This window comes from Lathamus discolor, chromosome Z, assembly GCF_037157495.1.
Source record: "Lathamus discolor isolate bLatDis1 chromosome Z, bLatDis1.hap1, whole genome shotgun sequence".
NCBI lineage: Eukaryota > Metazoa > Chordata > Aves > Psittaciformes > Psittacidae > Lathamus > Lathamus discolor.
Genome location: NC_088909.1, coordinates 26,020,311 through 26,033,194, shown reverse-complemented (window position 1 = coordinate 26,033,194; position 12,884 = coordinate 26,020,311). Strand labels below are relative to the sequence as shown.

The 12,884-nt window shown below is 57.9% G+C and overlaps 1 protein-coding gene across 1 annotated transcript in view; it reads right to left on the bottom strand.

Annotated features, from left to right (window-relative positions):
- Positions 1-25: 25 nt before the first annotated feature.
- Positions 26-12,884, bottom strand: part of LOC136005917 (hydrocephalus-inducing protein homolog) — a 73,677-nt gene continuing 60,818 nt past the window's right edge. Inside the window, exons 41-56 of the mRNA XM_065663807.1 lie at positions 12,059-12,196; positions 11,114-11,291; positions 10,531-10,661; positions 9,671-9,804; positions 8,659-8,795; positions 7,683-7,810; positions 7,404-7,595; positions 6,859-7,008; positions 5,958-6,122; positions 4,341-4,555; positions 3,790-3,982; positions 2,798-2,995; positions 1,262-1,425; positions 812-962; positions 333-563; positions 26-52 (exon numbers count right to left, since the gene is read on the bottom strand). Of these exons, the coding sequence (XP_065519879.1) occupies positions 26-52; positions 333-563; positions 812-962; positions 1,262-1,425; positions 2,798-2,995; positions 3,790-3,982; positions 4,341-4,555; positions 5,958-6,122; positions 6,859-7,008; positions 7,404-7,595; positions 7,683-7,810; positions 8,659-8,795; positions 9,671-9,804; positions 10,531-10,661; positions 11,114-11,291; positions 12,059-12,196 (2,532 nt within the window). The remainder of the gene's footprint in view (positions 53-332; positions 564-811; positions 963-1,261; positions 1,426-2,797; positions 2,996-3,789; positions 3,983-4,340; positions 4,556-5,957; positions 6,123-6,858; positions 7,009-7,403; positions 7,596-7,682; positions 7,811-8,658; positions 8,796-9,670; positions 9,805-10,530; positions 10,662-11,113; positions 11,292-12,058; positions 12,197-12,884) is intronic.

Sequence of the window (12,884 nt, the reverse complement as noted above, 5' to 3'; positions counted from 1 at the left end):
GGCTGCAGACAACCTGGCCGCGGGATCAGGCTTGTCCTGCAGCCACTCGCACCTGGAAGCAACACATTAAATGAGGGGCACATGGCACAAGGACCTGCCACGTGACGCCCAGTGGCGGCGTGTTACAGGGGCCAGCAGGGCAGACTCCACCAGCGCAGGATGATTCCCACTGGGGATATTCTCGCACACTGCTCCCTCTCTACGTCATCGGCAGGGAGCTGCCACCACGGAAAGAGGCCCCACATGGCTCCTTTCAGGCATCACCCTCCAAGAGCCCCCCCTCCGGCCACGAGTAGGGAGAGCAGAGTGAGCCGGAGGAGCTTTGCTCCTACCTTTGACTGTGCAGGAACAGTAAAGTGCTGTGGAACGCTGATGTCCGGCACTTTGCAGTTGATGGCAAACGTCACCGGGACAGGCAGAGGGTTGTCCACCTTGACAGTGGAGGACACTCTCTGCCGAACGGCGGTGCTCATTTCAACAGTGCCGATGGGTCCCGAAGCCATCACCTTGAAAGTCACCATGTGGAACAAGTACTCTCCGGTTGTCTCGTTGAGGAAGGTCACCTGAATCAGACAGAAAGGGAAGTGCTGCTCATTCCACACAGGAAAACAGACCCGGAAGAGCCCACCGAGCTCAGCGCCCTGCTTCCAGGAATGGCTATGAGCACCCAGCGAGGAGGAGTGCAAGACCAGAGAAAGCACCTGTGGTATTTCATAGGACCCGTGCACGTGGAGGTATGAAAACGGGCGTGTAGCTTCTCAGTGAGCCAACAGCTCCTTGAAGGGCCCTGCAGACCAGTGTCCTCACTCACCTTTGCCCTGTAGACTCCTTCTTTGTAGGAGAAGAAGGTGAGCTGGTAGTCCTTCTTCGCAGAGCTCGGCACGTCGATGTATGAACACCCCTGCAGCACGGAACTGCTTTCCAGGTTCTCTGGTTTGAGCATGTCAATAACCACCAGGAACCTGCGGGTGAGAAGGACGCAGTGAAGGTCAACAGGAAGGACTCCCATAGGATACCCATCGTGCGGGGGTACAATACAGTCCCTCTCATCCTCAGTGCCTCGGGCACAGGGCGCCAGCTCTCACCCCCCTTGGAGGAAAGCCCTCCAGGATGGCTCTGCACAGGCAGAACGTGGGTATGGCCAGACACAGCCAAGGAGAGGGAAAAGCTTTCAGGAGGGAGCTTCCAGGCACTGGAAGCTTCCTTCCTTGTGCTGCTGCAGGGATTGCTCATGAGGCCAGACTCCCTGGGCTGGACTCACCTCTGTGGTCTCTGCAGCCAGTTGGACACAGGGATGAGCTCCGTGTGGGAATTCATGCACGGAACCTGCCGGGAAATGGCCCCTGAGCACCTGGGGGCTTCAGCAGTTCCTTCCAGCTGGTAGCGTAAGCCTGTCCCGTCCGGCAGGGGGAAGAAGATGGAGCCCTACAGACAACGAATAGGACAAGTCGGCTCTGGAGCACCCCTGGACAGTCCCACGCCTGAGGCTCTCACTGAGGCAGCTTTCAGCACGTCCAGCTGGCAGAGCTGTGACTGCAGCCCTGTCCCGCGCAGGAGGAGACAGACGCCAGCGTCGCACCTGCTCTGAGCTGCTTGTGAGCGGGTGCGTGGCCCACAGGACACGGCACAGCTACAGGACACAGAGGCATCATCTCTGGGCAAAGCAAGGAAACACGGGCCCTGCAGCAGAGCTGCTCTGCACATCCCAACACTCCCTTACTGGCCCCACTCACCTGGGCATGTCCCTGCCAGCCTGTGCTCACGCAGGGACAGCCGTGGGCAGGGGGTGGCCGTCCCTGATGAGCTCCATTGCCTCAGTCCTGCTGGCCTTAGCCCCAACAGCGCTGACCAGAGAGCAGCCTGTAAGCTGGCACAACAGGGGCCCCCAGACATGGGCCATGGAAAGCTCATATCCATGCTCATTCTGGGTGCCCGTGGATCCCAGACACCTGCCTCTGCCTCCACAGCAGCTGAAAGCTGCAAGACTCCTCACGCAGGCTGTACGTTAAAGAGATGCTGAGCACGTGCGACCCTAAGGGCACAGATCTGCTGAGCACCCTGGAGACTTGAGGCCAGAAATCTCTGACCTGGCCCACTGTAAGGCCAGCTGGAGCGGGACAAGGAGCGCGACAAGGACCCGGCAGCTCCAGCACCACAGAGCCCTTCTGAACTGACCCCTTGGATTTAGGAGCTTGTTGCTGGCCTGGCACAGAAAACATTGCAGAGGGGCCAGTCACCCCCCTGTGCCCAGCCTGAGACCTGCAGGAAGGGCTCCTCCCAAAGCTCCTGCATGACCCTCAAGAGATCTCTCTCATTTCCCACCTGCCTGCTCACGGCCAGGACGGCACTGACAAACTGCAGGGCAGCTTTGCCCTTCTTGCTCCCTGCAAGCTGCAGAAGGACACCAGCCAGGTGCTGCTGGCAGAAGTGGTTGTGCCCGGGGCTTGGAGAGCCTGTGCAGCCCGTGCGCTGAGCATGGGGGTCTCTGAGCCCCCTGGGCTGCCACAAGCAGCGACCCAGAGCTACGCAGAACAAACTTCATTTCTTGGCCTGCAGAAAGCCTGGCTTTTTACGTTAGCTGCTCCAACACGTTTGGTGCTCAGTCCCGACTTCCCATCTGCCCTTTGCCCGTGCCTGGCCCCCAGCCACCACAAAACCCAGCTTCCAACAGAGAGCACAGGACACCTTCAGCTTGGACAGGACCTCCAAAGGTCATCTCGGCCAACCTCCTGCCCAAAGGAGAGTGACCTACGAGGGTCATGCCACGAGGGTCAGCACGCTGGCACAGCTCACCTACCTGATGCTTCTTGTTCCCACAGCTCATGGTTAGGGGTCTGTAGGTGACCTGGTAGGCCTTTTCTTTCTGCCTGGCCTCCAGATGGATAAATTCAGGCCCTTTCCAGTATTTCCCCTCAACAATGGGCTGCAGGGTCCAGGCCTCGCTGCTCGGGTTCGACAGGAGGATGGTCTGGCTCTGCTTCTCACGCACATTGCAGCTGAAAGTCAGGGTCTGCAACAGAGGAGCACAGAGGCTGCTGGGTCGTACCCACAATCCTTGCCACTCTTCTCACGCTGGCTTTACACCAGGACCTGGAGCACGGGGAGCAGCTTTTCCTTGTCACATGCAAAAATTACACTTTGGCCACAGCTTTTGGAGTAAATCAAGCTGGTTGTTCTTGAAGAAGGGAGCAGAACAAGCCTTTCGCATGCTGGGTGAAAGGAAACTTCAGGGGAGTCCTGAAAGGAAACTGCTGTGCAAGGACAGATCTGCAGCCACACAGCCCTTTCCTTCATGGGCAGGATGAAGAGGAGCTCCATGCTCTCTTTGGGAGCAAGAGCCAACTGCTCCCAAGCTACCCCCTCCCAGGGGCTGGATGCAGATGCCTTGCCCCTTCCTACTGCTGAATGCCCTCCCCTGGCCCGGCACGGGGGAGAAGTGTGGCTGCGGGTGCAGTGCTGGGATACAGCGGGGTGGCTCTGTGGGGAGGGTCTCAGGAGAGCCCGGCAGGGTGCTCCCACGGCACGGGTGCTACAGTGCAGTGCCAGGACAACCGAGCTGCTCACTGGAGGAGCAACACCTCGAACAGGGGAGAAAGGCAATGACAGGGCTCAGGAACTCTGGCAGTCCTGCCCAGCACTTTCTCTCTGGGATACCCCGGCACAAGCGAGTCTGCGCTCGCAAGTGTCCTTCAGTTCCTGCCCTGGCAGAGATGTGGCGCAAATGCTGGGGTCCAGGGGCCCATCCTGTCCCTGCTGCGTTACCTCTCTGGTGCCAGGGGCCTCCACGCAGGATCCTGATAGCGTAAGGCGGAGCGCCTCGCTGCCCGGGATGAAGCACCGCAGCCCCTCGTACTGGACAGCCTGGCTCAGCTTCGAGGGGCGGAAGGTCACAACGAAGGGGACATCCACCCCTGGCCTGATGTAACCCTTCGTGGGGCTGATAGAAAAGTCCGGCTGGAAGCTCTCCACGTCCCACAAAAACCTTGCCAAGGAAAGCACAAGGACAGGAAAGAAGGATTAGCCACGGGGAGCTGTCAAGGCAGGGTAAGTCTCAGCGTGAGGCTCTCCGTCTCTGGTGGGCTTTCCCACCACATCTCAGGCCTGATGCTGAGCCACCTGGCAATAAGGCTTCAGGCTGGGCAGGACCCACTGCACCCATCTCTAAATGAGCTTTTGCTCGTACCCCCTTGCTAACTGCCAGGGCCTGACTGCACGGCCATGGCTGCACGACTCTCCAGCGGGATGGAGAAGCAGAGAGGAGCTATCTGGGCACACTACGGCTCCTCACAACCCTCATCCAAGCAATCAGCCCTCAGAGAGGCGGGGGGGTCCTGCTTTACCTGACTCCTGCGTCGCCCGCGTTCCGCATGACGACGCGCCGGCACGTGTAGCTCTGCCGTACCACGGCTCCAAAGCTGAGCTGGTCCTGGTCCAAGCTCACGAGGCTGCCCTGGCAGGAGCCGCGCACCGCAAAGAGGGAGCGCACCAGCCCGCGGCACTCCAGCAGCACTTCCCCGCTGAACGGCTGCATGCGGCGCTTCGGGGAGAAGGTCACCTCCACTTTGCAGGTGTCTCCTCTGGCCTTCAGCTTTAGCTCCTTGCTGGGCTTCAAGCACAGAACCTACCCGAAGAGATGAGTGGAGACTATTTCATCTGGCAAGCCAGCTGCGGAGCCTCCCTCACCAGACTCAGGGAAGAGGCTTCCAATTCCTCTTCTGTCCGCACCAACACTGACCCAGTCCCACTCATTCCCTCGTAGGCATTCCTAGGTAATACCAAAGGTGTTTTCTGCCATGTGTCCACCTGGTCACGGTGAGGTCACCTCTGCCTTCTAAAGCTTTCATGGAAGTTCCAACAGAGCTGTAACCCTCCCTCTTTCAAGATTCACCTCCCTCGCCTTTCCAGATCTAAAATATGTGGCTGCATCCTGACCTATGCGTCTAAAACAGGTTAGAGGAATTGTGCCGCCTTCTCACTTGTGGCTCTCGGGGAGTCCTGGCACCCAGCTCAGCTGAAGCATTCACACTGCAAGCATCTGCTGGCAGAGCAGTGCCAGCAGGGAGGACGGGGCAGGCACAGGCAGCCAGGGCAGCCCACAGCTGTCATTAGCTACTACCTCCCACCCACAGCAGCTCATCGCTCCCTGCAGGCACGCTAAAGTGCTCTGCAGAGAAGGAATGGCACTTACCCCAGCTTCCTGCAACTCTGGCACGGTGGATGTGACTCTGAGCTTAAAGGCGAGAGGGCCTGCACTCTTGTTGGCTATGGTGACGATCTTCTTCACCGTCTGCCCAATGCAGATGTTTCCTAGCTTCACCACCTTTCCTGGTGGATGCACAACGTCAACCTGAGGCAGGAGGGATTGATATCAAGCCAAAGGAAAGAAGGAGAAGAGGTTTTCTGCCACTCTCGTGGCAGAAACACAAACCATGCTAGGCTGGGGAAGAGATGAGGAAATGAGAAAACCATGCTGGTTGCCACCTGCACTTTTAGCATTTAGATTTCATCTCACCTTCATTTCTATGCCCCTTCCTTGGGCCTCAACAGTCAGCTTCTCAGCCGGGGCACACGGAGGCAGCAACAAGCTGTTGTGGCTGTTGTCGTCTTTAGGTGTCCGTAGGAGCTGCGCACAGAGGGAAGAGAAACCACAGACAGCATGAGTTTCTGGACCTTCACCACGTGAACAGACTCCCCAGACGAGCCATCCCCTCCCATATTCTTTCCCCCCAGTGGCAGGGATTATCCAAGTCCCTCCACAGCCTGCCAGCAGAGCCGGCTAACCCTGGAATGCCACCGGGCTTTGCCCTGCGCGCTGCCCCCGTCTCCCTGGCACAAGCCTGGGAATGCTGGAGCGCTGGGAATCTCCAGGAGCGTGCACAGACCTTCCCCCTCACCTGCTCCTCAGCAAGGTGCTGCTGGTCAAACTCCAGTGAGTAAACCCCACAGGGGTTCTTCACCACCACTGTCCCCTCTTCCCCATGGCTCTGTGGCAGCAGCGGTCCCAGCTCGAGCTCTGCGGGGCTCAACTCCAGCCGTGGCTCCAGACCACATCCCAAGACCGGCACCCGCAGGCGTTGGCTGCTCTGGCAAATCTGGATCTGCAGCTCGCCCCGGTAGCACTTCTGCAAAGAAGCAGCACAGAAAGCTCCTCCGTGAAGCCCCAGGTGACAGCGCCTCCAAGGCAACAATCGCCCCAGGGTCAGGGGTCTTCTCAGCACCTCTAAGCTGAACCCAAACCAGGCAGTTACTTAGAGCAGGGGCTACAGCATCTGCATGGCTCTGAGTAACTGCGGTGAGTCCTGCTCGGGAGTGTAACTGGTCAGTTGGCTACCAGATGGATCTAAAACAGCCTATCAGAGGTTTTCACCTAGTCGTGGGGGAGCGCAACGCACGTGAGAAAAGTCTGCTTTCTCAGACACAGTCCTGGCGCTGCAGCACCGGGCAAACATCAGCTGTGTGAAAGAGGCAGCTGAGCTCTCACTGGACAGAAATAAGGATCGTCTTCTCTGCTCAGTGCTTGGCTCTGGTCAAGGCCAGACACGAGACGCTGAAATCTCCATGAGCAACTGAAAGATCCCTGCGACTGTCCCCAGCCATGAAGCACTTGGGTCCATCCTGTCACACGCTGCCAGTTTCCAAGTCACGGTGGCCACATGCAAACTGCCTTTGGGAATGCTCCACCATTTAAGCTGACTCCCAGACTGCGTGGGACCGTGCAGGGGAAACTGAGGAACGGTGGGCACAGGGCTGGCAGAAAGCTCCACGCGGAGGCAGAGCTCATTCCCCGCTCCCTGTGCTGGCCTCCCCTTACCACACTGCCCTGACAGTCCTCCTGGGGGTGACACCCACCAAACTCACCTCTTCCGTGGGTGAAAAACGGACTTGGACATGGCACTGCTGTCCTGGAGCGAGGGTTCCAGCTGAGGGCAGCACCTCAAAGCCACAGGGCGCGGGCCTCATCTCCTCCCGCAGCTTGTCACGCTCGCTCGCTGGCAGATGTTTGTCCACCTGCACACAGAAACCAGTCGCGTGAGGTCTCCTTGGTCTGCGAGGACAGACCCTCGGTTCCTGCAGTGCTCCGAGATGCTGGCACGGTGCAGGGAGCACCTTCATCCCACCCAGACGTGGCCACCCCTGCCTAGAACTGGAGGGCAAACATGTTGGCAGGGCAGGCAGATGGGGAGGCAGTGTCCTCGGAGGGGGAGGAATGGGTGAAGATGGCAGAGAAGTGAAGCATCAGCTAGTGAGCAGGCCCAGGTGAACCAGCCTTGCTCTGTACCCTCAAAAGCTTCCTCAAGCGAGCTGCAGCCCAAGTGCTCAGGCAGCCAGAGGGGCGGGAAAGCCAAGAGAGGCAAAGAAAACCCAACCGAGAAGTTGTGTGTTACACGTTGTCTGTGCTTTACCTCCTTAACAGCCTCATTCATGCTCATGGACCATTTACAGGGGACCTGGGACGTGTTGTGGAGCTGGATGGTTTCTTCCTGCCACTGCCCACACTGGACAGAGGAGAACTCCAGCCTGTCCCTCGAGAGGCAGAGGGACGGCTCAGCCACAATGGCACGCAGGCGGACCTGGAACGTGGGGCCTCCTCTGACCTAGAGAAGGACAGAGCATCCAGTTGAGAGCCCGGCTGACACTCGCTGCTGTGCCCAACCTGCTGCCTGCCCCACAAGCTGGCCTACCTTGATGGGCAGGAGCACATCCACCTTTCCCAGGGGCACGCTGGCACTTTGTGGGTCAAAGCACACTTCAAATGTCTTGGTCTCACAGCAGGGCAGGCGCTTCACAAGGTCCAGGCACACGCTGAAGCCTGAACACAGGAAAATCAAGCAGCTGAGATACACAAGCAACAGGAAATGGCTCAGGAGCACGGTAAGGCCACAGGGGTGTCCTGGCTGGCAGCTCTGTGAAAGACCCCTTTCCATCTCCAGAGAAGCTGCTCTGCTCCCCTTGTCACTGCCCAAAGCAAAAGGATTTTCACAGCCAGAATCCAGGGGTTGCAGGGTAAAAACGAACCACATTGGTTGAGGAGCTCCAGCAATTCCTTCAGCAGGCATCTCAGGGAAGGACGCATACACCTCTCCAAAGGACAATTTCCAACTAAGATACCAAATGCTGTGGTGTTCCCTGGACAGCGGCTTAGAAGAGACGCCTGGCCACCCGTCACAGACAGCAGTCCCCGTGTGACGGAGCTGCAGCCTTACCCCAAGGCCTCTTTGCGAAGCCTGTTTCGATACGGCACAGGATCCCACAGGCCGTTCAATAAGGCTGAGCAGAAGTGCTCTGGCACTAGGAACTCTGAACAAAGCACTTCTGAACCACAGAGGGTCCATCTGGCTGCAACATAAACCCTCAGAGTGCACAAAGAAACTCCGATGGTGCTCACGGGAGCCAAGAGCAGAAGATGCTGAGAGGCGATCATGCTGATCAGCCCATCTGGCCCCTGCAATGACTTTTTAGGGCAGCCACAGGCAGACCAGGTCTCTGGGCACTGCTCGACAGAATTCAGGCTCTTGAACAGGGCACCGGCCAGAGGGGTACTAAGGAGGAAAAAGCTGCCCAAGGAAGTACTCAAATCTCCCCATGCCCAATGGCTCCAGCTGATGTGGCAGAGACAGCCCCTTCAAGCCCCCGTGAAGCCTCTTTACCACTGGTTACCTGTGTTATACAGGACATATCCATCGGCCTTGAAAGATGCAGGGAAGTGCCCGGTGTTGGTGAGCTTCACCATGTGTGTGTGGATGTCACCGGGAACGACATAGCCAAGGTCCAGGACGTATTCGGGCAGCTCAGCTCTGAAAGGAGGAGGAAGGACACTCTGTAAAGCCCAGCATGGCGTGGGGTGGAGAAGCAAATGGAGTGGATAATTCTGTATCCACTGCTGTGAAAACTCAAGCCAAGCCCAGGAAACCCAAGGCCTGACCTGAGCACCCAGTAATAAGACTTGGCTAAGTCATGGGGAGTGCAGGGCCTAGGATTTATCAGCCACCAACGGGATCTTCGAGTCAGTTTAAAGCGGGTACTGGACACAGTTCCTATGCTGTGAAAAGCCATTGCAGAGAAGTCCACTGCGTCTCCACAGGTCTCAATGAAACTGCTAAGCTGGTGGCCGGCCCAACCCTGAAACTGCTTCAGGACCTTCTCACAGGATTTCCTTGCAGAGGATACCTCCACTGCTCTGCAGCCAGATCTGTCCCCAAAGCAGCGCTTGAGAGTATCGCGTGCAGTAACCAACACTACAAGATTGCTGTGAAGGTCTTTTTGCAGGCAATCCCACTTGGAAAAGCACATAAGGGATCTGGACCATTCCCTGCTCTTCCTGCTTAGTGGGGTCTGCTTCTCGGCACAAAGACACCGGCTTGGAGATGCCCCTTTCACAGCTGGTCAGCAGGGGTGGTGCCTGTGCTGTCTGCAAGGGCTTGCTGGTCTGCACCCCCTCAGCTCTGAGAACAGAACCCAGCAACTGTGGGGAGTGGAGCACCTCCAGAGCTCAGGGTAGCACTGTGCAAGTGAGGACACCGAGCTGCCCACAGGGAGCACGGCGTAGCTCTCAGCATCAGGCCCTTTCGGAAGTCTTCAGCTATTCCCAACTCTGAGACACAAGGAGCTCTCAGGGGCAGGGCTGCACTCTCGCGGCCCCTGGAGACAGGCTACAGGAGTCCCTACTAACTTGAGAAGCCTCCGATGTACACGCTGGTGAAAGGCAGTGTCCTCCGGGGGACGGGAGGCGAGAGCTTTCTGCTGCTCCAGGGCATGTTCCTCAATCAGCATCTCCTCCATCTGCATCTGCAGCTGAGCATCCCACTGAGGAAAGGAAAGACAGGGGCTGGTTAGCCAAGGTCCTTCCCAAGGCACAAGCTTGTCTCGGGTGGAGGATCCCACTCTGCTCTTGTTGAGAGGGGCGACGGAGTCATTCTGTCTCACTGGTCGGTGTCTGTGACACTTCCTGCTCTCTCAGGCAGGATCATATCCCCACAGAAATGAACTCCAGTGTCTCTGCCTGCCCAGTTATCAAAGCTGATCTGGACAGACACACAAACAAGCCAGAAACCTTCCAAAGCTCCAAGTATGTCCCTGCCTCCAGTCAGTGCCAAAGCAGCCTGGACAAAAGCTCTCCTGGAAAGGGGACCATGAGAGAGCTGGAGCCTCCTGAAGATACAGAACACAGCACAGCCTCAGGCTGCATTCAGGCTGCTGCTTTACGCTCTGTAAACCTGGCAGGGCTTGGCCGGTGAGCAACAAACCCCCCAGCACCGCCCTGTGTGTCCTTCAGAGCACCAGAAACCCAACTGCCCGAGCACAGCTTTCAGCATCTCCCTGGGGCAGTCAGGAGCTGGCGCATCGCCACGAGGGACAACTCCCAGAGGTGGGCAGCCCAAGGGGCACGCTGAGCTGACACACTCCGTGGCCAGGGGTGTGCAGGGAGGTGCCCAGTGCCGGCAGGGCCCTGGGCAGCTGCCGTGGGGGCCAGGGGCTCCAGTGTCTCGCAGGAGGGTGGCACGTGCGGGACAGGGCAGCAGCTCTACTCACCACGGTGCCCGAGTCGTCCACGCGGGGCTCGGCTGCCACAGCCTCCCCCAGAGCAATGGCCTCTTCTCTCTGGCTGCCTTTGTCCAGCTTTTCTTTGGCCTTTAGGAGGATCTTCTCATATTTGGCGTTGCCTGAAAGCACAGGACACCACCCATAGCAGTGGGGCAGCACAAATCCCACGGAAGACGGGAAGCCCCATTCACCCAGACACAAACTGCTCCAGCAATGTAGGGAAAGGAGATCCTGCTGCTTCTCACCCCCACCCGTCTTTCTCGCCACACAGGAGCATCTCAGCCCCACAGCGTGATGCAAACCCAACCCCTGTCAAAATCCCTGCCAGCCTCTATTACAGCTTTCCCAAGCTTTTCTGCCCAGCCATCATCTTCCCAGACCTCTTGGCAAGCTGTGCACGATGGTTCCTGCGGCAAAGCCCACATGGGCTCGTCTGCCAGAGGCTAAAGAAGCAACCAGAGGGCTGACCTTGTCTGACAGCCCTGAAACCTCCAGGCCTGCTGGAGGTGCCTGTGAGCTGCCCTGTGGGCATATGGCATGGGGGAAAGCCGAGCAGACAGGCAGTGCTCACCTTTGATGTTCCTGGGCAGGTCCAAGTGGATCCTGGGAAAGGTCCCCTCTCCTTTCAGGGAGATTTTTTCTGGCTCCAGGTGACCCAGTTGGATCTGGAAAGCCCTGCAGAAGACTCCAGGCACTCCTGGCAGGTAATACACTTTCAGCACTTGCTGCTTGCCAGGTTCAACGTAACCCTGCAGGGCACACAAGAGGGAGGGATGCAGTATACCAAAGAGGATTCAGTGGAGGGATGGCTCACATGACAGACGCGCTGAGAACACAAGACAGGTTCTCATACATAAGGAAACATCAGACATCACCACCTCCAGCTTTCCTGTATCCAAACGCCTGAGTCTCACTGCTCTTCTGCTCACAGGGTTTACCCTCTGCTAGCCAGAGCCAGGCACAACAAACCAAAGCTCTTTCACCAGCTGCTCTGGAAGAACGGAGAAGGGCCTCTGCTTCCAGCAGGGCCAGCAGCTCCTGGCAGCAGCTTGCAGGAGAGGACATCAGCATGTCACCCCTCAGACGGACAGGCACTGAGGAAGGTGGAAGCCACTTGGCCCTTTGGCTTCCTCTTCCCATCGCAAAAGGGCACCAAGACAGGAACACTGCTCCAGCTCTAAGACACCCAGGCAGGATGACAAGCTGCGATGGAGTGATGCTCCAGTGATGGCACAACCAGAGAGCTCAGCACTCAGCTCCAAAGAGCTCCCGGAGCACTCGTGCCTCCCACTGGTGCTTGCTGTAGGACAGCAGAGCCAGCGGCGCCCAAGGACAATCAGGGGCTCCGTTAGGATTCTGCTCGATGGACCTCCTCTGCCCCTGCAACAGTCGCTCACAGCCCTGTCTCTCCTGGCTGGTTTTGGACGGGGCTTGTGTGTTCATTCCCCCTGTTTTCCCCCAAAGCGCTCTCCTGGGCAGCCTGACACAGGCCGGGTGAAGCCCTTGTGCTACTCACCCTGCTGGGCACGACCAGGGGCACGCCAGGCAGAGGGCTGGCTGCAGTGCCTGTGCCGGGGCTCAGCACCGCAAAGGCAAATCCCAGCTTCCCGCTGTTTTGCAGGGTCAGCGCTGCTTCCGTGACTTTGTTAAACACCTGAGCAGAGGACAGAAGAGCAGGAAGTTACAGGCACACGTCTGCTGCCAAGAATTTCATTCCTCTTCCATCGGGTTGAAAGCAAAGGAACACAGCCCAGAAGCAGGGAGCGCACAGGAGAGATGGGCACTGGGCTCTCTGGGTTAGCCTGGGCAGCCCGCGGCCACAGGGTACCCTGGGCCCTACACAGGAACAGCTATTTGTGGCAGAGGTGCAATAGCAACCATGGAAAGATCAGTAATAAAGCAAGTAGGGGACACAAGCTCTCTGCACTTGAAGGTGTCACCCAACTGCGAGCTGAAACACAGGAGGAGGCATTGGGGCATTTCAGGAGAAAAGGCACCTGCACACAAGTATTTGTGGGCACAACACAAGCCAAAAGGGAGGGAGAGAGGGCAACGCACACAGGGCCAACAGCTGGAAACAGCTGTGGGGGTTGTAACCGGAAAGAAGTACAGTGAGGGTTATTCAGGGACATTCTATCCGACTACGGTGACTGGAAGCCCAGGTCAGCTGCCTCCTTGGTTGATGAATCAGGAGCATTAAAAGAGAGCACCTCATTTGGGCTTTAGGAGCAGATCAGCGGATGGATGTCTCAGGGACACATCCCTCTGCAGATCACCACTGGGATCCTGCCTGCCCCAGGAGGCAGCGTTAGTTAGAGGAGGGATTCCCAGCTTTGGGCTGG